Source organism: Misgurnus anguillicaudatus, chromosome 22, assembly GCF_027580225.2.
Source record: "Misgurnus anguillicaudatus chromosome 22, ASM2758022v2, whole genome shotgun sequence".
Classification (NCBI taxonomy): Eukaryota; Metazoa; Chordata; class Actinopteri; order Cypriniformes; family Cobitidae; genus Misgurnus; species Misgurnus anguillicaudatus.
The window spans coordinates 32,573,133-32,595,148 of record NC_073358.2 but is presented as its reverse complement, the minus strand read 5'-3'; the positions used below and the strand labels follow the sequence as shown (position 1 = coordinate 32,595,148).

The window sequence follows — 22,016 nt, the reverse complement described above, 5'->3', positions numbered from 1 at the left end:
TTCTTGCAATTGGCAAAGGTGGATTATCGCCACCATCTGGGCTGGAGTGTCTATTATTCAAGCTCTCAACGAAAGAATGTACGTGTGTGAGGCGTTTGGAAAAATAGGTTCACAAGTTTACAACGAATGCTAAAACACCTGTTGGAAAGCATCTTTTGCAGAAATACTTGTGCGAGCATATCAGTGAACACCCCCGACCACCCAGTGAGTTTCACGTCTTTGTAAACGAAAGTCCAATGCATTTCAGGAAGGACTGCTCCAGCGCACCCACTCAGCCACCGCAGAGGTGGGAGGCGAAACAACAAACACCCGAAAACTCTCAGGCCAGCCCCATATTTCCAAATTTCAGTCAAAACCGCACCACCTCACCACAAACAATCCGAAAACAGGGCTTTAAGTGCAAAATAAGTGTGAAATATTGTCCTTTAAATTGTGTGCACTTTTGATATCGGCAAACACAGAAAAATATGGATTCAGGCCAGACTCTAACTTCCCCAAGTGTCATTGCAAAACACATGCTCGGCATGTGCATCAACCACTAGACCACACCTCCAGTCTCACAAGTGGCTTAGATGATTAAATAAACTTTTAAATGTCTTACAAAGGGCTTAATTCTGCTGTTACAAGAATAACTTTACTGTAGCGTCTTCAAAGCTGTTTTGTATCACTTTTTTCAATACCTACCCACTCACATTAGACTTATATTCGGGTGATTCTCACGAAACCATTGAAACACCACGGCACTAATGATTTTAGCTTTAACATGTGTAATATAGTAACATTAAAAAGCATCAGAATTAACACAACACTGTGTTCTACCTTGCACAATGTGTGATTTCAACATAAGAATTTATAATTGTAAATTTTATCTCATTTTCTGCTGAAATTCTCATTACCGCAATGTGTCCGGCTGTGTTTGAACATGCGTTGTGTTGTAATTTAATCAAATTAACACAAAAATATTAAGAAAAAAAATAAATGGATGTTTTGCTAGACTACTTTAGATGACAGAAAAAAATATTTACTGAATATTCATGTATAATAATAATGAAGAAAAATTAGGAAAATGACGTGTCCATGCCTGATGTTCTCATCCTCCGCAACACTTTTTGAGAACAGTTTAAGCACACATACAGAATTTTAATAAAGTTTGATTTTGAGTGACCAAGCACATGGACCAGTTACTTCAAGATGGCTACCAGGTAAGATCATTTTTTTACAGTTAATTTGAAATATTGTCTTGTCAGAATGCTTACACGACATTTTGATTATCATTACCGCAACAGATGCTTATTAAATGTTAATTTAATTAATAGAAGCATAATACTTTGATTTTAAATGCATGTGCAGAATCTCCAAATTATGTTCTTTCAGGTTTGTCATGTCATTTTGAAAATATGTCAGTGTTGATGTTTTCTGACTGTTGTGGTAATGAGATTTTTTAGGACTAATTTTTTAAATTATGTTAAAAAAGTGTTAAATGATAAGTAAAAGTTTTTAAATTAATGTTTCCATTTACTCCAGACTTTGTTTTTCAATGTCTGGTGGGAAAAAAGTAAATTTAAGCAATTTTTACATTTTCATGCTTGACATTTTTAAAACCAAGTTTTCGTGAGAATCACCCATTCGCATGCAGAGCAATCACAAAGATGAGTGCAAATATATTTCTATTCTGTACACACTTTCCATGGTTTATTAGACATTAAGAATATCATTGAAATCTTATTTGATATTATACATGTGCTGGTCATATACAGTAATTAGAATATCATCAAGAAGTTGATTTATTTCACTAATTCCATTCAAAAAGTCAAACTTATATTCATTCATTACACACAGACCGAAACATTTCAAACGTTTATTTCTTCCAGTCTTGATGATTACAACTGACAACCAAGGAAAATCCCAAATTCAGCATCCCAGAAAATCAGAATTGTACCTAAAGCAACACTATGTAGTTTCCATGTAAAAATGACTTACAGCTCCCCCATGTGGTTGAAAAGCACAACAGTGCCTGGTATCAGACACCCTTCTGCAGGCAGGGGGAGGGGCAGGGCTGTGTGCTCTACCCTCCACCGCCACTTTCAGAGTGTGCTTGTAGCAGCTAGGAGGCTGCTCAGGTTGCAGCAACAGTACAATTTGTCCAGTTAAAAGTTGTTGTATCACTGAAATAATTTTAAAGACATTATTTAAAGGTAAAAAACTACATAGTGTTGCTTTAAGACCAATACAAAGAAAGGATTTTTAGAAATTTTGGCCAACCGAAAAGTATGAGCATGTACAGCACTCAATACTTAGTAGGGGCTCCTTTTGCCTGAATTACTTCAGCAATGTGGCATGGCGTCGATCAGTCTGTGGCACTGCTCAGGTGTTATGAGAGCCCAGGTTGCTCTGATAGTTGCCTTCAACTCTTCTGCATTGTTGGGTCTGGCATATCACATCTTCCATTTCACAATACCCCATAGATTTTCTATGAGGTTAAGGTCAGGTGAGTTTGCTGGCCAATTAAGAACATGGATACCATGGTCCTTAAACCAGGTACTGGTAGCTTTGGTACTGTGTGCAGGTGCCAAGTCCTTTTGGAAAATGAAATATGCATCTTCATAAAGTTGGTCCTTGTGTCAAGCCACTCTTGAACCACAGACAACGTCAGAAGTGTCTCGTCTCGGCTAAAGACAAAAAGGACTGGACTGCTGCTGAGTTGTCCAAAGTTATGTTCTCTGATGAAAGTAAATTTTGCATTTTCTCTGGAAATCATAGTCCCAAAGTCTATATGAAGAGAGTAGAGGCATACAATCCATGTTGCTTGAGGTCCGGTGTAAAGTTTACACAGTCAGTGATGGTTTGGGGTGCCATGTCATCTGCTGGTGTGGTCCACTGTGTTTTCTGAAGTCCATGGTCAACGCAGCCGTATACCAAGAAGTTTAAGAGCACTTCATGCTTCCTGCTGCTGACCAACCTTATGGAGATGCAGATTTCATTTTCAACATGACTTGGCACCTGCATACAGTGCCAAAGCTACCAGTACCTGGTTTAAGGACCATGGTATCCATGTTCTTACTAGGCCAGCAAGCTTGCCTGGCTAGAAAATGACTACTCCTTTAATTCAGGCAAAAGGAGCCCACAACCAAGTATTGAGTGCTGTACATGTTCATACTTTTCAGTTGGCCAAGATTTCTAAAAATTCTTTTGTTTTATTGGTCATAAGTAATATTCTATTTCTGAGATACTGAATTTGGGATTTTCCTTAGTTGTCAGTTATATCATCCAAATTAAAAGAAATAAATATTTGAAATATATCAGTCTGTGTGTAATGAATTAATGAAAATAATATACAAGTTTCATTTTTGAATGGAATTAGTTAAATAAATCAACTTTTTGATGATATTCTAAATATAAGACCAGCACCTGTATATGAATTAGAAAACGGGGACAAAAACTTTTGAATGTTTTCGTTTTTTATTGTTGTGGAGGACAGAACATCAAAAAATGTGACTCCGGTCAGCGTAGCCTCTTATGGAACGGCTGAAATTCCACAAGGGGGCGTATTTGTTCCTCAGACGTTGCACAATAAACGTGACATCCGAATATATTCATTATAAATCGTGAATGAAAAGTGAGATTCGAACAAATGTCCGTTAGTGAACTAACTGTATACATTATTTATATCGTAATTCGGTCAGAAACGTCAAGATTGTGAGATGAACAAATTGTTTTGGATTAAAAGGCTTGTATATTCAATTTCCTTGGACTTTTGGGGATTTATGAACAATTTGTTTTGGACAATTTCACCGAAGCGGATAAAGGGAAGATTTTGAAGGTAAGTAAATATCCTAAATCGGCGCCGCCCGGTTCAGGTAACTAACAACTAGATTACAGTTTTATGACTGCTAAAGTGTCATATTATGCTTTGTGTGTGCATTTAATGGAATCCCGAATATCTAAGCTTTACAACGATGTGCCGCATGACTATATATTTTGAAGATTTAATGCTTCAAAGTTACAATGACGTTATGCAGCCTCACATGCAAGGGAGGGGGTGTACCGTGTACGGCACAGTGTTCCTTATCAGGTTAATATATAAATGCATAGAAATTTTATATACAACTGTGCAATTATTCATTGCATCAATTCTTACACAGAGATTTACTCACTCCCGAGGAAGTACTGCATACAATGCCTCATGACAATAAATAGGAATAGGAAGAAGCTGATTGGGCACTACTCACTTTATCCACTTCCTCACTCCAGAGCTGGATTGTGCAGCAAAACAGACAATAGAAAAAACAATGGTATCATACTGTACCAAGAGTACATCCCATAACAATCAAATAATTGGCTTTACTTAAAAATAAAGCATTGTTAATCCCCATGGGGTCTTGACATTGAAACGCAATGCACTAAAACATTGCATAAAAGTAATTGCATTTAAACTTTATAAGTGAAACTACATCAAGCACAAGAAGAAGCTTGTTTACGGGGATTTTCACTTTTTGACTGATGCAATAACATGACGTCAATATACTTTCAGATCACCTTGCGCAAGCGTTGTGTTTTTAGAAATAACAATGGTTGGAAGATACCCAACTTGTGTATTTACAACCGTTTGGTCTAAGGCCTTGATTTCTTGAGTTTAGTTTTGCAGATATATGCAAGTAAGAAAGCTATGCATTTGATCTTTCACTTTTTTCTTTTACAGATTATTTGATGCAAAACTAAAAAACTTAAGAAATTTGCATTAGTCACTGAATAATTAATCTCAGTATCAGAGTATCAGGCATCCAAGAGTTGTGCTTGAAGCAAATTTTGTTATAAATAAGGTTTGTCAGTCATATCATGAACCCTTGGGCGGTCCTTGGCCATTCAAAGCTGCCATGACCCAGACCTTCAGCTGCACGAGACGAGACTACTAAATAATTTAAAAAGAAAAAAAAGACCCAGGTATGTTATCTCAATGTCACTTATTTCCTTTTTTAGTGGAATGTGGAAAACAAGTGATTTTTGATGGAATAAAGAACATTTATTCACACACACAGTCAAAGACAAACAAACACCAGAATACAACAATGAAGAACAGAAACCAAAATGTTAGAAAACAGGAAAAATTGACAGAAATGAAAACAGGGCTTAATGAAAACATACTGTTTTTAGAAAGCTACTATCGTCACTAAACCAAGATGGTGAGGCACACAACATACCGAAAGCAAAGAGATAGAGAGAGAGTGAGTGAGATAGAGGAAGAAGTGACGTTTCTGTGATAGTGCAGACCTTTTACTAATCACATGCAATCATTCAACCACCTCCTACACAAAAAAAAAACGTTTAGAAAGTTGTTTCATATTATATTATTTACAGATTAATTATTTATTTGACATATTTTTTGTTGAAATATTTTGAATCTAAAACAACTTGCATTGCTTTACCACCCGTTTGAATAACGCAGGACACCTTGCTAATCTAAATGTACCTTAAGAAATGCTAATTTTAAGGACTCAGATAACATCTGAGTTTGGTGCAAATACTGTGGGAAATATATACAAATAAGGGTCATGTAGCAAAAGAAAGAAACAAAGAGAACAAGTGGCACGCCTTGATTTTGCAAAGCAATGTGTGTTTCTACAGCAGGTCAACATCTTTTGCTGGTTCTGCAACAATAATCCTGTCATATAAATTAAGTTCAAACTCATTTCAAGGCTATAACCATTCACTCTAAACAATAAATATGGTTAGTAATATACGGACAAACCCAATTGTTAGTTTAAATTAACCTATGCTGGGTTGTTTCAACACAAAATACACTAATAAAATACACTATTAAAAAATGGTGGGTTATTTTCAACCAAGCACTGGGTCAAAAATGACAAACCCAATCTAATGGGTTATAATTTAACCAATGCTGGGTTGTTTTAACCCCTTGTGCAGGGTACACCCTTTGTGCCCCCCCTCAAAAAATGTATGACATAAAACAATATCAAACTTACAATTTGAATTAAACAAAACATATTAAAAATGATACAACATAGTGCTGTTGGTTAGTAGTCTTATGCCGCTTTTCCATCGCATAGTAGGCTACCCCACGGTTTGGTTTGGGTCAGCTCACCTCACTTTGTCTTGGTTAGTTTAGTAACACTTCGGAGCATAGACTGTAAAAAAAGATGGACGACGCCTGTTCACTCCCTTCCATTGGTGAAAAATTAAGCCGCCAGTGTCCCGATATGGCGCTGACATCTTGGGCTTTGTGACCTATACTGGGACCAGTCACTGGGGGGCGATCGAGACATTTTGGCTTCACTTTTCAGGGCATGTGTGGCACGCTTGCTTCGGAGTGGGAGGGATTATAGGCGTGTCGTTATATTTGCGTTGCCTACTGCTGTGACATCATACAAGTGAGAGCATTGTTGTACATTCCCATACATTTATTTATTTCTCAGTCCGCCACAAAATTAAAATTGACCACCACAAATAGATGTTTTCACATCGCAATTATCATTACCTCTGTCTCACATGGCAGTTTCTGTACAAACACCCGTGGCGTCAGTAGATGCGCTCCGCTGAGCCTCATTTAAGTTGCATTTAAGCATATATGCGAACGTGCGCGTCGAGAATGTGCCGCCACAAACTGCAAGTCTGAAAAAATTGGTATGGTGTTCCTGATTCTCAACCTGTGGATGTTTTTCATCGCTAAATGGGAATTTGGGATTTTATAGCAGAGCACAGATGACAACATGTTTGCTCAAGACAGTGCAAGCTAGCACTAAGGTAAAGCTAATCTTTTACATTCTAGCGATGACGCTGGTAGTGACGGTTCTCTCAGACCAATCATTGATCTACAGTGTTTTCGTGTCACGTTTTGGTATCAGCTCGGCTCGCTTGGAAACCCGACCGTACTGCACCCAGTGGAAAAGCTCACAAAAGTAAGCGGACCCAAACCAAACTGTGAGGTACTATGCAATGGAAAAGCATATTATTTTTCTGAGGTTTAATTACACAGAATTGTTGTATTTTATAAAATATCATAACATTGGAGTCCCCTGGCACCATTTCACGTGCCCCAGCTTGAAAACCATTGTGCTAAGATTAACACTAAACCTAATTCTAAAATCTGATGTCAAGAATGTTGCTCTACAACAAACAAGGATGTTGACCCAGTAACACGGAGGAGCTCAGCAAAATCAATCAGTATCACCGGAGAGATTGTGAAGGGGGAATAATCATTCTAATGCTAAAGCTCTACAGCTCTCTTACCGCAGATGCGCTTGCGGACAGGACATAATTGCGGGGCCTAGTCTCCTGAAAGTCTGGCGCAGCCTACAGGTGAAGGGGAAAACAGAGTTTTACAAAGAATCATGCGTCCACATCCCCTAATCCAGCAGTTTTTTTCCACTGGTAAACACGTGATAATAATCAAGGTAATCAAAAACAGTTTTGCCTATTTTGGTCAAATAAGCCTTTGTCTAAAAAGAGCAGACACATAAAAATTTGTCATACGTTTATTATTTCGCAACAATAGTAAAAAATACTTTTTGTCAATTCAAGCTGTTTTGGGGTGGAGATTTTTTATATTGCTACCACGAGCATAAGCTTAATCACATTTGATTTCATAGACATCTTCTAATTTCCGGTGAATGACAATCTGCATGACATCAGTACTTCACAAAGTTGACCCTAAGATGCTCTGGGAATCAAAACAAAGGGAAAGACTGTTAAAAAAAGGTTCAATCCCCGCAAGCCATTTTTTGAAAAGTTGGCCGCCAGCATTTTTTGTGAATTTTCACAAAATGCCTTCAAGAAAATGTTCTTCTAAAAATATATAAACATACAAATATTTCAAATGAAAGTATAGACCCTCTGCTTTCAAACAAACAATAAACAAACAAAATGGTATCAAAAACAAAAAAATGTTTCATCCTATCTATTTTTTTCTCTGCTTATAAACTCTTAAAGGAACAGTATGTAAGAAAAGCATATTATTAATTATAAAATGGCCATGATATGTCACTAGACATTAAGAAATCATTTTCATTTCAAATACTTATATCACTCACAACAGTGGTCTGGCCAGGATATTGTCATTTAAAAAGTGAAGTTGCAGCCCTCAACTGATGTTTATGTTGTCATGTTGTGTATTGGCCATCAGTTGTGTGAGTGCAGTACCAGTTTTGACCCCAATCCTACATACTGTTCCTTTAAATATGGGTAATTTAAGAAAAAAAAAAAAGGTAAAATAATTGCATTTTTGTGAAGGAATTTTGTTAGAGATCAAATTCAGAACCATTATCAAAACATACATAGAGTTTAAAATTAGTAAATAACGTTTTGGCTTCAGTTTTTTCATAAATTGGGTAAGTGGATAATCACTGTATTGCAGATTAACATAAAATTCTTCATAAAGATGTTTTTTATGCAATTTTTTTCCCTAATTGACAAGACAAATTGTCAATGGAGGGGAAAGAGTTAACATTTAGCTGATGCCTGACCAATGACCATCGGCAGAACCCGCTTAATCTCCTTATCCGTTTCAATGTGTGTGTATATATATATATATATATATATATATATATATATAAAGGGTTTTCCCCTCCTAGGACTTTTTTTACTTCCCCGGCTAAAAAGTCCGTGTTTTTTTTCTCCTAGGGGGGGCAACCTTCTTGGGCTTAACTTCTACACGTTACATTAGTAATACATTTGCTTTAATGTTGATTTATAGCCGCAGCAAATTTAGCTGCTTTTGCTATCGTGTATTATGTTGTGCTATCTGTCAATTTTCTGTGCTTTTCACTGCTTCTATTAATGTAAAGCTGCTTTGATACAATTACCAAATTGTGAAAAGCGCTATATAAATAAAATTGAATTGAATTTCCTAATTAAACTAAGGCCTGGTTTAAGTTAATCGCTGTTCAGGAAACCACTCCTACATGTCTTTACTGAGAGCACCGCAGTTTTTGGTAATTCAAATATTAATTTGCATTGTCAGTTTTTCCAAATCTCTATAAATACATCGAACAAGATATGAATATAAATAAAGTTGATGTCATAATTAGCTACTATTATAAAGACCACGATGATGTCAATATGTCCTGACATCCTCTCTCGAGAAAGAAGAGGTGTTTTGCATTACCATACCAATTGTAACCTATTTTGTAACATTTAGGTTACTCACAATCATGGTTCCCTGAAATAACAGAATCACGCATTGCATTAGTTGCTGACACTATAGGAAAAAGTCCTGTTTACTCCGTGATTGAAGCCTATTGATTAACGTCTGTAAAAATTACAGACCAATAGTGTTCGAACCTGCGAAAGGGTGGGCTTACGCTCTCTATAAATGCGGGTAGAACACCTGTATTTAGCTTGATGCTCGTGTATGAGTTTAAGCTGACAGAGCTTGTAGGGAAAGGACATCTAAGCTGTAAAATCTGACAAACGCAGACGGGGATGACCGGCCGGACACGTTGCAAATGTCAAAGATGGAAATTCCTGTAGATGAGGCACATGATGAGGCCATACTCAGCGCAGAGTGGGCTATGACACCAAGCAGGCGTTGTTCAGCAAGGGGGGGCGCACGCCAGAGAAAAAGCCTTGACGATCCATTTAGATAGCCGCTGCTTAGTAACCGGCATACCTAGTGAGCGATCTGCAAACTCACAAACAGCTGATCTTTGTTTGTTTGTTTGTTTTTATTTGGATCCCCATTAGCTTCAGCATAAGCTAAAAGCTATTCTTCCTGGGGTCCTATAAACTTTTCATGTGACAATACATTTACTACATCACATAATTACATCTGCACATTACACACATCACTTCACATTACACACATTTAAAATAAACATTTGACATTTCACAACAAAAATAAAAAATGAAAATAAAACTCAGAGTAGATCTAAATCAAAAATAAAATAACAAGTGACCTCTACGGTCTACCAGAATCTCTCTAATTAATGTTAAGTATTGAATTATTTTTGAAGATAGTATTTCTTTGATGATATTTCAAACCCATGATAAGTATTTTGTTGTTTCATAGCATTTGGGAGAGAATTCCATTCATACATAACTCTGTACCTAACTGAACGTTGAATTGAATTGGTCTTCACTATAGGCAAAATAAAACTACCCTCTATTGCATGCCTTGTTGGATAATGATGTATATCAGTACTAAAGGATAATTTTGTATATAAGGTAACCAGTGTTTTGTTCATTATAACTTTATATAAAAAACACACAAGTGAATACACAAATCTGTTTAAACCATGAAAGGCTTTCATGCATTTTATCAACATTTGATCTAAACCCACAAGAAAGAGCCACACGTGCTGCTTTATTCTGAATCACTTGTAATTTTTTTATATTAGTTGTTGAAGACCAAACCACAGAGCAATAATCAAGGTGTGAAAAAAACAAAGCATCAATTACTTGTTTAATGCTCTGTGGTGTAAAATATTTTGCACACCTTTTAATAACAGACAGTGTGTTTCCCATTTTAATTAACAATTTCTGAACATGCATATCCCAACACAATCTACTATCTATCATTACTCCCAAAAGTTTACCCTCTTCTCTTTGCTCTAGAGGTTTTTGGTCTAAACTAAGTTTAAGTTTTGGTTTAGAAAATACAGAATAAGAAGTTTCAACCAGTAAACAATTAGTTTTAGATACATTAAGAATCAATTTGTTACTTCTTCTCCAATCCACCACTGACTGTAACTCTCTTTGTAATTTTGTATTCAATTCCCCAATATCAGTTTCTGCTAAATATATAGTTGAGTCATCAGCAAACATTGATATGCTTGCTTTATCTAAAACAGATGGAAGATCATTGGTAAAGATTGTATAAAGGAGCGGCCCAAGACAACTTCCTTGAGGCACGCCATGTTCCACAACCATTACCTTTGAAAAACTTCCATTAAAATAAACTAATTGTCTTCTATCCCTCAAATAACTTTCCATCCAAAACAGTGCAGTTTGTGAAAAACCATAATATTCCAATTTTTTTAACAGTAAGTCGTGGTCAATTATATTAAATGCTGCAGTGAAATCAAGCATTACACCTATTATTTTCCTCTCCTCTAAATCGTTAAACCAATCATGAACCATCTGAGTCAGAGCGGTGGCTGTCGAGTGTTTTTCTCTATATGCATGCTGAAAATTTGTATTAAATCATTATTTAAAAAATAAGACTGAATCTGTTCATAAACTATTCTCTCCATTATTTTACCAAGAATTGGTAATAAACTTATCGGTCTACTATTTGATCCAGAGAAAGACATTTTTTTTTATTTTTAGGTATTGGTACAACTTTACATATTTTCCAAGATTGCAAACATATATTCTCCGTAAAGCACATATTAATTACATGAGCAATAATAGGAGCAATAACTGTAATTATCGGTTGAAGCAATTTATGTTCATCAAAATTCATGAAATGCAATTCCACTTTAGAGTCACTAACTTTCTTAAATTTAAAGCTACATGTTTTACCTTCCATCATTTTATTTATCAGTCTTTTTGATAAGTCAATCTTGTGTGGCTGTATAGTGTATTTAAGATTATTTATTTTATTTATGAAAAATCATTGAAATGATTCGCTATATCACTTGGTTTAGTTAAAAATTCACCTTCATTTTCTAAATAAGCTGGAGTTGATTTATTTTTTCCTCTTAATATATTATTCAATGTATTCCATAATTGTTTACTATGATTTTTTACAGTTACAGTTACAGTTTCTTTTTCTTCTTATTTAACTTGGTTACAAAATTTCTAAATTAACAATATATCTGCCAATCCGATTTAACTTTAGATATAATTGCTACTTGTTTAGCTTGATCTCTCGCTTTCATAATTCTTGATCCAACCACGGGGTGTTAACATTTCGAACAGTAAATTTTTTTATTGGTGCATGATTTTCTACAATTGTCATAAAAATTTTATCAAAAAGCTGGAATGCTTTCTCTGGATCTTCATTTCTAACATCATCTTCATATTGTAATTGATTAAATCTTTTAAATGACCTTTTCATTATTACCTTTGGACCCATTTTAGGAACTTTTGTTTTCCTTACAATTACAATAAGATTATGGTCACTACAACCAATTTGCACAGATAGTCCCTTTGAGCTTGTGATCAATACAGGTAGCTGATTGAGTACCTTCACTTCTAATACATATTCTAGTCGGTTTATTAATTGCCTGTGTTAATCCACATGTCATTGCTGTGCTCATTAATTTTATTTTCTTAGGACAATTCAAAGAATTCCAGTCTATATTAAAGTCACCCATTAAGTAAGTTTCCAGATTCATACTGCTTACATAATCTATCATGTTACATATTTTGTCCAAATACTCACTATTCACATTTGGAGGTCTATAACAACATCCTATAAGTATTGGCTTAAGATATTTCAAATTCATTTTTAACCAAATTACTTCAATACCAGAATACATTAAATCTGGCATCACTTTGACAGGTATATGTTGTTGAATATAAATAGCAACTCCTCCTCCATATTTATTCCTGTCATTCCTGAAAATGCTGTATCCATCAATCATTAAGGTTGCATCATCAAATGTAGAATCTAAATGAGTTTCAGACACTGCCAATATGTGCAAATTATTTTGTTACACATACAGATCTGACTACAATATGTGGCAGAACGGCTTGTGTAATGTGCGAGTATACATATACACCCAGGTGGGCATTTGAGCGCACCGGGAATGCATATAGATAAATCACAGTGCACAGAGCACGCAGTGAATATATACATATATAATTAGTGAATGTAACGGTGAGTTCCCAAAGACACCGTGAACATACACAGATAAACAAAAATAGCGTGCATGTATTACAAATAGACAACACAGCCGTGCATACAGGTGAGCCTCTCCAAGTGCACCTTAAGTGCATACCGAAATCTTATAGCGTGCGTAGGTGAGCTTCTCCAAGCACACAGTGAACGCATAGAAATAAACCTTATAGCGTGCATAGTTGAGCACCTTAATGCATATAGAAAACCCCAGTAGCGTGCAAGGCAGGGACGTCTATAAGCTGTAAATCTGGCAACGTGGACGGCGAGGATCAGCCGTGTCACAAATGTCTAGAAATGAAACCTCAAAGACCATGCCCATGGTAAAGCTATTCCACAAACAGAGTAGGCTTTAACTTGGAGTGAGCATTGCTTGTTAAGGGAGGTGATAACTTGAACAATCCATAGATAGCCTGTGCTGATCTGCCTAGATATGTGGCAGAACGGTTTGTGTAAACTCACAGAGCTCTGACGGCGCAGAGTGTTTTTTTGGTGGTTGTCTGCCAAAGGGAGGGCAAGAGAAAAGCCATTTGTATTTAAGCGGCACTTCCGCACAGCGCCTTCAGGCCCTTGGATAGGACCCCAGACGGGACCGAGCGCTGCGCTTCAGGCACCGTCCGCATCTGAAAAAATTACAGGTTTGTGTTTTTAATAGAATGGCCGGCTATAAAAGCGTGGTTCGCTTTCATCGCCGCCACATAGATTTTTAGCATAGAGGCGAGAGCCCCCGTGCATCGAGCTCTTATAGTGAGGAGAAATGTGCCCTACACCACAATTCGGGGGGTCTAGACTTTTCGGCGTACACCAGACACATTTTTATGCAGAGGGCGCCTTGTAAAGGGGTCCTAGCTGCAGTAAAGTGTCTGCGCTCATCATGAAATGCACGTAGTTCGTGCCTCTAGGATGCAGTTTTAATTTCCCGCCGTTATGGGAGAGCACGTCTGCACCATGGTGGCTTAAGTACGAGATGCGTATCGCTTTGATTGAACATAAGGCAATGAGCTCATAAAAGGAAATGACTGATCAGCTTGTACGGGGGGCGAGATCTCAGCCTGTCTTGGTGATTATGATTAAACCACCGTCATTTTGCCACACCACACTAAAACGGATACCTCGGTCGAGAGTGCTGCAGCGCTAAAATCACCCCATCACGAGGTGATTGATATGAAACAGACGAGCGTTTCACATGTCGAAGGCTGGTTGCCTTCGCAATGCGTGGTGAAATAGTGTTGTACCTGCATTTATTGAGACGTAAGCCCGCCCTTTCGCGGGTTCTGTCATTTTTACAGACGTTAACCAATAGGGTTCAATCACGGAGTAAACAGGAGTTTCCCCAATAGCATCAGCAACTGTCGCAATGCGAAGTGAACCGTATTGAAAGGGAACCAATCTGAATCTAATTACAAGTACACAAGCATGCGATTACAGCATGGCTTTCTTTATTAGTTGAAGAATTGAATGACATTTGACTAATTGAATTTGATGTTCTGTAATGGGTATATACCTACACCAGCTTCAATTTACTTTCATCATTTTTGAAGATGACCTACATTTTGGATTTGTAAGTTCTGTTCTGTTTACCTTTAAAAATGTATTATTAATACAATACATTCATACATACAGTTCAGCAATGGAAGAGGGTTAATTGTGTAGAGAGTCATGATTAAGTATAGAGATGAATAAAGCATGCAGTTATGGCAGCATTTGTAATTCAACAGATCAATAGCCTTCAGTTGAAACCATAAGTCACTTCATTCTAATGCACCTTCTTAGTTTAAAGGGATTAATGATGCGTGATGCAAAAGTGAATAAAACTATATGATACTTGGTATGCACATCTCAAACACCCTACTTGGGCTCAGGTGTAAGACAACATAAAGTAGCGAACAAAGATGCGTGAAGTGTGCAGATTTCACCCTGCTTTGTTCACTTGCATGTCTTGCCCATCTTCATCCAGTTTGATGAAGCTTCAGTAGATCTTGACTGAAGGTTGTATTGATAAGAAAGAAACCAGTTTGATGCAAAGGATTTTTTAAGCAACATTCTCATCTTGATGAAATTCCCCAAAAATCCCAAACAGGAAACTCTAAAGCACATGACTAAGAGAAAGACTGAGGAAAGGCTAAGTGAGGTAAAAGATAACCAAGGCTGTTTTCTTAGGCAGTGGTCTTTAAACACACACCCAGAACGTCACACCCAATCAAAGGTCATTTCCCAGGGAAAAGCAACTCATTTTGTCTCTCAACATGATGTTTTGCATTTGGAATTTTTAATTGGATGTTGAAACTTATTTAATATTAATATGAAGAAGAGTTACCAGAACACAATGTGTATGACCCGGGTGTGCCTCATAAGCCTTGAAAAGTGAAGCCTCTGGCTCTTTGATCACCCCCTGGTGGCTGGCTGCAGTACAAGTCATAACCCCGCCCTCTCCATTCAAATGAATGGGACTATGCTCTAAATAAAAAAAATATTTACACTTCCAATAAAAGTTTGTGAAAGATGGTTTTGCTCCTTTCAAGTAGTTGTTATCACGCTGATATATGTTCAAGTGTTCATTTTTGTGATAAGTTTAATTTTAGCTTGTAATTTGATGCTATAGAAACGGGGCGTGTCGTTAGTGGTTGAATTGGCCGCGCGAGCGTTTCGGCGGAAGTTTAATACCGCGGCTCTGCCTCTGGCTTCACGGACGATTCCTTCTGCGCATGCCTTGGCTCCAAACTGACGTTTTTACGTAACATTGCGGCGACCGTGGTCGGACATTTTTGGCTTCAATTCATTACAATGGTGGGAGGCGACGTCGCGTCGTCCATCTTTTTTTACAGTCTATGGTATGACCAAATGACGGGCTTAAATTGACTCTATGTCAGAGTCCGCTGCTTGTGTTGTTAGTGAACATGCTGCACAGAGTTTTGTACATGTAAGAGCTTTCTCTGATATTTCAGAGCAATTAATGAAATAAGCTTGTGCGACTTTCACACGCTCGCAATATGAAATAAAAATGGGCCGCTTCAGTTTTATCAATAAAAGCCTATAGATAGCGTTGTACACTGTAAAATGACACAAAACGAAGCTTATTAAGCTATCATCTAGGAACGTGCAGGAGGAAAACGTGCGGGAATTAATTGATTTACATAGAAATTTAAAAGGTACCAGTGTAACTACTAAATGACTAAACAGCCACTGACACTGTGTGAACCCCCAAGTTAACCCCCCCCCATTCAAACGTTCCAATGTTCAGGCCTGAGACACACACACAGGGATACTCTCATCTCCATCCCATTGTCCAAATGACAACAGAGAGGTTTGTTAGTGCATATGTGAAAGAAAATGTCAGACAGCACACAATTAAAAAATGTGAACTTTATCAGTGTGGAAGAAAACCTTAGTGAGTCATAAACCTTCCCAGGATACATAATGTCGTTTTAATCAAAAAAGTTTAGGTTACACACGTAACCATGGTTTCCTGAAATAAAGGGAACAAGCATTGAGTCAGTTTGATGACGCTATGGGGGAACTTCTGTTAAGGGCGGGGCTTACACTCCATATAAGCATGGATTAAAACGGCATTTCGCTTACCTTATTCAACTGAAGCGTGAAGCCGAATAAAGTTCGCTGTGACGAAGGTATAGCATGGCCAGCAACGCAATGTTTGTTTCCGTTACCTCAGGAAACCATGGTTACGCGAGTAACCTAAACTTTCCCTTTCAATACGGTTCACTCCGTATTGCGTCAGTTTGCTGACACTATGGGGGAAAATCATCCCATTACGCCAGGCATATACAACGGTTTAAAATGCCCTACTGGAGAGACGCCGAACAGGCCCGATTGCCAGTCTAAACACGGGTTCATGCTGAAGCCTGAGTAAAAGCACCATATGAACATAATGACACGCATTCAGGTGAATCCTTTAATGCACCGCAATGTCACAAATAGTAATATATAAGCCGGCGGGTTCCCAGAGCGCACCGCAGGTGTGTATGTGTAACAGAAGGTAAGACGGCGAGTTCACTAAACGTGCAGTAAAGTGTTATACAAAAGAGAGTATGACGGTGAGCTAACCGAACGCACTGTGACACATACATTAATACAACAGCAGGCATACAGGTGAAATCAATGAGTGCACAGTTATGCGTGGCGTGTGTGTTAGTTTCAGCAGACAGACCCTGCGCTTGTAGGGAAAGACCAGTTGGCCGCGTTGCAAATGTCAAAGATGGAAATCCCTGTAGACCAAGCCCAAGATGCAGCCATACTCCACGTAGAGTGCGCTCTGACACGAGTGGACATTGCTCATTCAGGGAGGAGTACGGCAGAAAGATAGCCTCGACGATCCATATAAATAGATGCTGGTTAGTAACCGGCATACCCATAGAGTGATCTGCGAAGCTCATAAACAGCTGGTCTGACATACAAAAAGCGGCAGAGCGGCTTGTGTAAATTCTTAGCGCTCTGACAGGGCAGGGAGGGTTCGCTGTCTGCCGGTGCGAGAGCGAGTAGAGAGAACACCTGAACCCTGAATGGCGTAGATAAAACTTTAGGAATGTAACCCGCTCTCCATTTACCATTTAAGGATTGCTTTGCTATCGTTAGGACTGAATTCGAGACAAGATGGGTCGATGGAGAAAGCGTGTAAATCGCCTACTTGTTTAACAGATGCTAAAGCAAGAAGGAGAACAGTTTTAAAAGAGAGGGCTCGTAAGTTCGTCTGTTCGAGCGGTTTGAAGGGAGAACACCGTAAAGCTTTCAGGACCGTGGATTGATCCCAGAGCAGAACCGTTTGAGGTCGTGGCGGGTTAAGCCGGCGGGCGCAGTTTTAGGAATTTAATGACGAGGTCATGTTTTCCAATTGTGAGACCAGCTATCGGAGTGTGTTTCGCTGCAATCGCCGCTGCATAGACTTTACGTTTTTAGAGGGCGCGCAACCGTCATCCAATAACTCCTGTAGAAAGGAGAGGATGTGTTCTATGTCACAGATCTCTGGGTCTAAGCTTTTGTGAGCATCCGTGAAGCCCTGAGTAAAACCCTCTTCTGCGGAACCGAACAGACCCGACGGTGACACAGGGGAGTCGATGAGAGCAACACAGTCTGCGTCCTTGATGTCTGGTTAACCCACAGGTGCCTCTTCAGGATGACTAGGCAAGCCATAGCTCTTCCTACGGCTTGGGTGGCAGTCTTGGTGGTGTGAAGTGCCAGGTCTGTAGCGAGCGCTGCGCAGCTCTTTGATGACGGCTGGATTGGTGCCCGACTCATCCATATCTAGGAGGAGCTTGGCTTGGTACACTTGCAGAATGCCATTGTGTGGAGAGCCAATGCTGCGTGACGGTCAGAGGAGTATGACTTAGCAGCCAGAGAGGAAGTCACACGGCAGGGCTTAGAAGGGTGGCTGGATTTAGCAAGCCAGCCGACTGCTGACGAAGGGCAGAGGTTAGCCGCAACTGATTCTTTGAGCGAGGGTCAGCTTGGAGTAGCCGTGATTGTCTGCACCGTCCACCACCGACAGGATCTGGGAGACAGGGCTTTGTGCTCGGGTGGAGTGTGGAGCACACCAAGACTTGTGAGCTCCTGGTGGACCTCCCAGGAAAAACGGTCCTTGTCGTTGACAAGTTGTATGACGGTCTCCCGGCTGGAGAAACCACTCATCCAGACGGCTGTGCTCTGGCTCTGACAGTGGCAACCATTAAAGACCAAGCTCTGCTGTAGCCTTGGTGAGAATCCGCACAAGCTCAGAGTCAGGCTGGGACATGTCTCACTGGGCTCTTCTGCAGCAGCGGCATCCTCATCCGAAGCCACCCAATCCTCCAGTTCCTCTGAGGATGACACATCGAGAGCGTCCTCAACGCCAAAGAAGACCATGTCACTGGCGCCGGCAGGGGGCGCTGGTCTTCCTGGACAAAAGTGACAGGCTGGCGGCGGGGAGACAGAGCACGAGGGGGATGAGCCAGCGTGTACTCGGTCTCGGGCTGCCTTTCTGGTAGGGGCATGCAGCACGGAGAGGGGAAGGAGCTCCGTCGAGGGCAGACTCAGCATGAGCAGGACCCAGGCAGGTGACGCACTTCAAATGACGGTCCTCCATGGGCAAAGGGACTCAGCACGAGCCACAATGCAGACGCAACATTTTACAACGCGCATAGGAAATGCTCTTTTAGAGGAAATTCGCTCTTTCTTTATCTGCCGGAAAGCAGGCAGAGGAAGATGCTAGGCGTGGAATCCGCTAGGCGTGGAATCCGCTACAGGGCTAAATTTGACGGCAAAGTAGAGCTTCTCTAGGAGCAGCGAGAGAATCGTGCTGAAGTAGAAATAAATTAGCGAAATGGCGTTCTAATCCACGCTTATATAGAGCGTAAGCCCTATTGCGGGTTCGAACACCATTGGTCTGTAATTTTTACAGACGTAAACAATAGGCTTCAATCACGGAGTGACGCAATGCGAAGTGAACCGTATTGAAAGGGAACTACAGGGAGGTAACATTATACTGGTCCTTATTTTATGTCTCTACTTATACTGATCAGACATGGTGAAAATTAAATGAAAAGACAACATATAATAGGAACATGGAGAGGAGGGATAATCACTTGGTAGGTAAGGGCATGGCTGTATGATGTAATGTAAATAGCATTCCACATCACATCATACAGCCACATTCACTGTAAATATCAGTAAACAACATTCACTGAGGGAAAAAATCCTAAATCACCTCAGGGTTGGAAAGTCCACCAGCAGCCATGAATCAGATTTGCTTTTCATATGACTCATACTACTTCAAAAGGTGTATAGAGCCTGCATCGGACGCACGTGAGTTGTAGCAGTTACGCCTCTTGGCATAACTTAACGTCCTGTCTATGTTTGTTTAATGGTCTAACTAGTGGCTGAAATCTGGAACAAATACCTCGTAAAAAAAATAACAAATGTTATGGCTTCCTAAAGGCGAGGGGAGACTGCAATCATGGATGACCCTTATGTGAGTTTTGGCAGACAATCTGGAGTAAAAATTGTCTACATTATTTAGGAAGAAAAACACGGCTCTGTGAACACTAAATTTCATAAATTCTCAGAAACATTGACATACTCACACACTCATAATGTACAATAAAAATATACACAAAAATACAAACATTTATATCTGTAAAAAATACACTGGTCTTGGAGTGGAAAGCCTTCATTTAACTTAATTTAAGATGAATGTAATATTTAATAAACTGTATAAATCATTGTGCGGGACAGATTGGACACCTTTGTGGGTCGTGTTTGGCCCATGGGCAGTATGTTTGACACCCCTGGTGTAGACACTTAAATTCTCTAGAAAGAGTTTCAAGATGTTTTGGCATGTCAAGACATCATACATGGATGTCTCGGTGATGTCATCACTGCTTGCACACGCAACCGAGCGCCAGAAAGAAGAGACATTTCTCGTGTTGTAGGCTAGTAGCGGTGTCTGTAATTCAAAATGCCAAGGAGTTGTTGAATGGTTAATTGTACCAACAGAGCCAGTGCTGGGTGCTGATGTTTAACATACCAGTTGCAGTGGCGGATCAGCTCTTTCTGCCTCTAGGATGCGCACGCACCCTGTAATGTTTGTAAACAGGAAACCCGTGTACAGGTCTAAGCTGGGTAAGACTTGATAGTCTCCATAAACTTTAAAACTCATTAATTTCATCAAATTGCAAATGTCTAAGTACATGTCTCAATATATTAGTACATCTTTGCAAATGATTAAGTACAGTTGCCTACATTTAGCATAATTTCCAAGTGAATAGATCTTGTTGATCTAAACTGATTGTTGATTCTCAGTCTAATGGTTGTTCGCTCCAAAACATGTCAGCGTCATTTCATTGTATAAGCCATCACATGCACAATAGTCTGTTCAATTGTCAAAATTAGTCATAGAACATAAAAACATAATACCATGAATACAATGTATGAATCCTTGAAACATTTGATACATTTATTACAGCAGTTGACATTCAGGTGAAACTAGAACTTGACTAACAAATGAGGAGTTTCACACATCTAAGATGACCAATCAAACAGTAGATTTAGTTACCTGACAGGCGCTGTCCATGAATGAATGTTACCTAACATGTATGTAAATAGCTTGAACATGCAGGACCAGTTCAATTTCTGAACATGGAGGCACCTGGCCAAGTTCCTGCTCGAGGAAGAGGAGGGGGAGTAGGAGGAGGGGGAAGAAGAAGAGGAGCAGTAAGAGTGCGTGGTGGTGGAATAGGGGGAAGAGGACAAGGAGCACTAAGACACCATGCTGACCATGCCTAGATGAAATTCGGACCACAATTGTTGACCATGTCATCAACCATGGCCTCACAATGGCGGAGGCAGGTCGCAGAGTGCAGCCTAATGTGCCTCGCTCTACAGTCTCCTCCATCATCCAAACCTTCCGCAGAGAAAACAAGTATGTAGTCAGTCAATGACCCCCTGTAGTACCTCTGCATAGGAACCACTGGAGTAGTGGCCAGTAGTATATTGAACTTGTGGAGAACATAAAACATTCCTATGTAATTGTCTGTAACTTTAGTGTATGACTCTTCTGTATGACTGATGTGATGTTTTCTTTTTTTACGCTATTGTACAGAATAATGGCATTGGAAGGAAACAAGACCCCTCACATCCTCGTGTTTGTGGATGAAGCTGGCTTCAACCTGGCCAAGCGCCGAAGACGTGGCCGTAATATTATTGGCCCTCGTGCCACGGTGGATGTCCCAGACCAGCGAGGGGGCAATATAACCATGTGTGCTGCCATATCTGAGAATGGTGTGTCCACTCACATCCCCAGTCTTGGCCCATACAATACACAGAAACTCGTCATCCTCTTAGACCGCCTTTATTTTGATTTGATCCCTGAAAATGAGAGAGGTCTCATAGGGCCTCACCTACCACAATATGTCATTGTATGGGACAATGTGAATTTCCACCCTGGCCCGCTCATCAGGGACTGGTTCACCACTCATCCAAGGATGGTCATGGTGTTCCTACCCCCTAAGGGGCCAGTCACACCAACAGCGCTGTAAACGCTTGCAAACGCAAGGTGCAGACGCACTGCCTTTAAAAAAAAAGAGCAGTGCGACGCGGCTTTTCATATTGCTAAGCAACCACCGAGTCAGCTGTCTTGTCAATCAAATATTGAAGCATGAGCGCTCTTTTGCTGTTAACTGTCATATTAGCAGAAACTTTAAAAAGACGGCACTTGCTCTGACCTTGTTTGAGG

General features: G+C 39.5%; 1 protein-coding gene across 4 annotated transcripts in view; it reads right to left on the bottom strand.

Moving 5' to 3' along the window:
• The window catches only part of sh3glb2b (SH3-domain GRB2-like endophilin B2b), a 58,762-nt gene that overhangs the window by 11,684 nt on the left and 25,062 nt on the right, over positions 1-22,016 (bottom strand). For 2 of the 4 annotated variants that reach the window (XM_073860373.1, XM_073860372.1), the window contains exons 6-7: positions 7,246-7,308; positions 4,230-4,253 (exon numbers count right to left, since the gene is read on the bottom strand). The exons of 1 other annotated variant lie outside the window; for it this stretch is intronic. In XM_073860373.1, the coding sequence (XP_073716474.1) occupies positions 4,230-4,253; positions 7,246-7,308 (87 nt within the window). The remainder of the gene's footprint in view (positions 1-4,229; positions 4,254-7,245; positions 7,309-22,016) is intronic. One more of the 4 variants, XM_073860374.1, reaches the window with a different exon arrangement.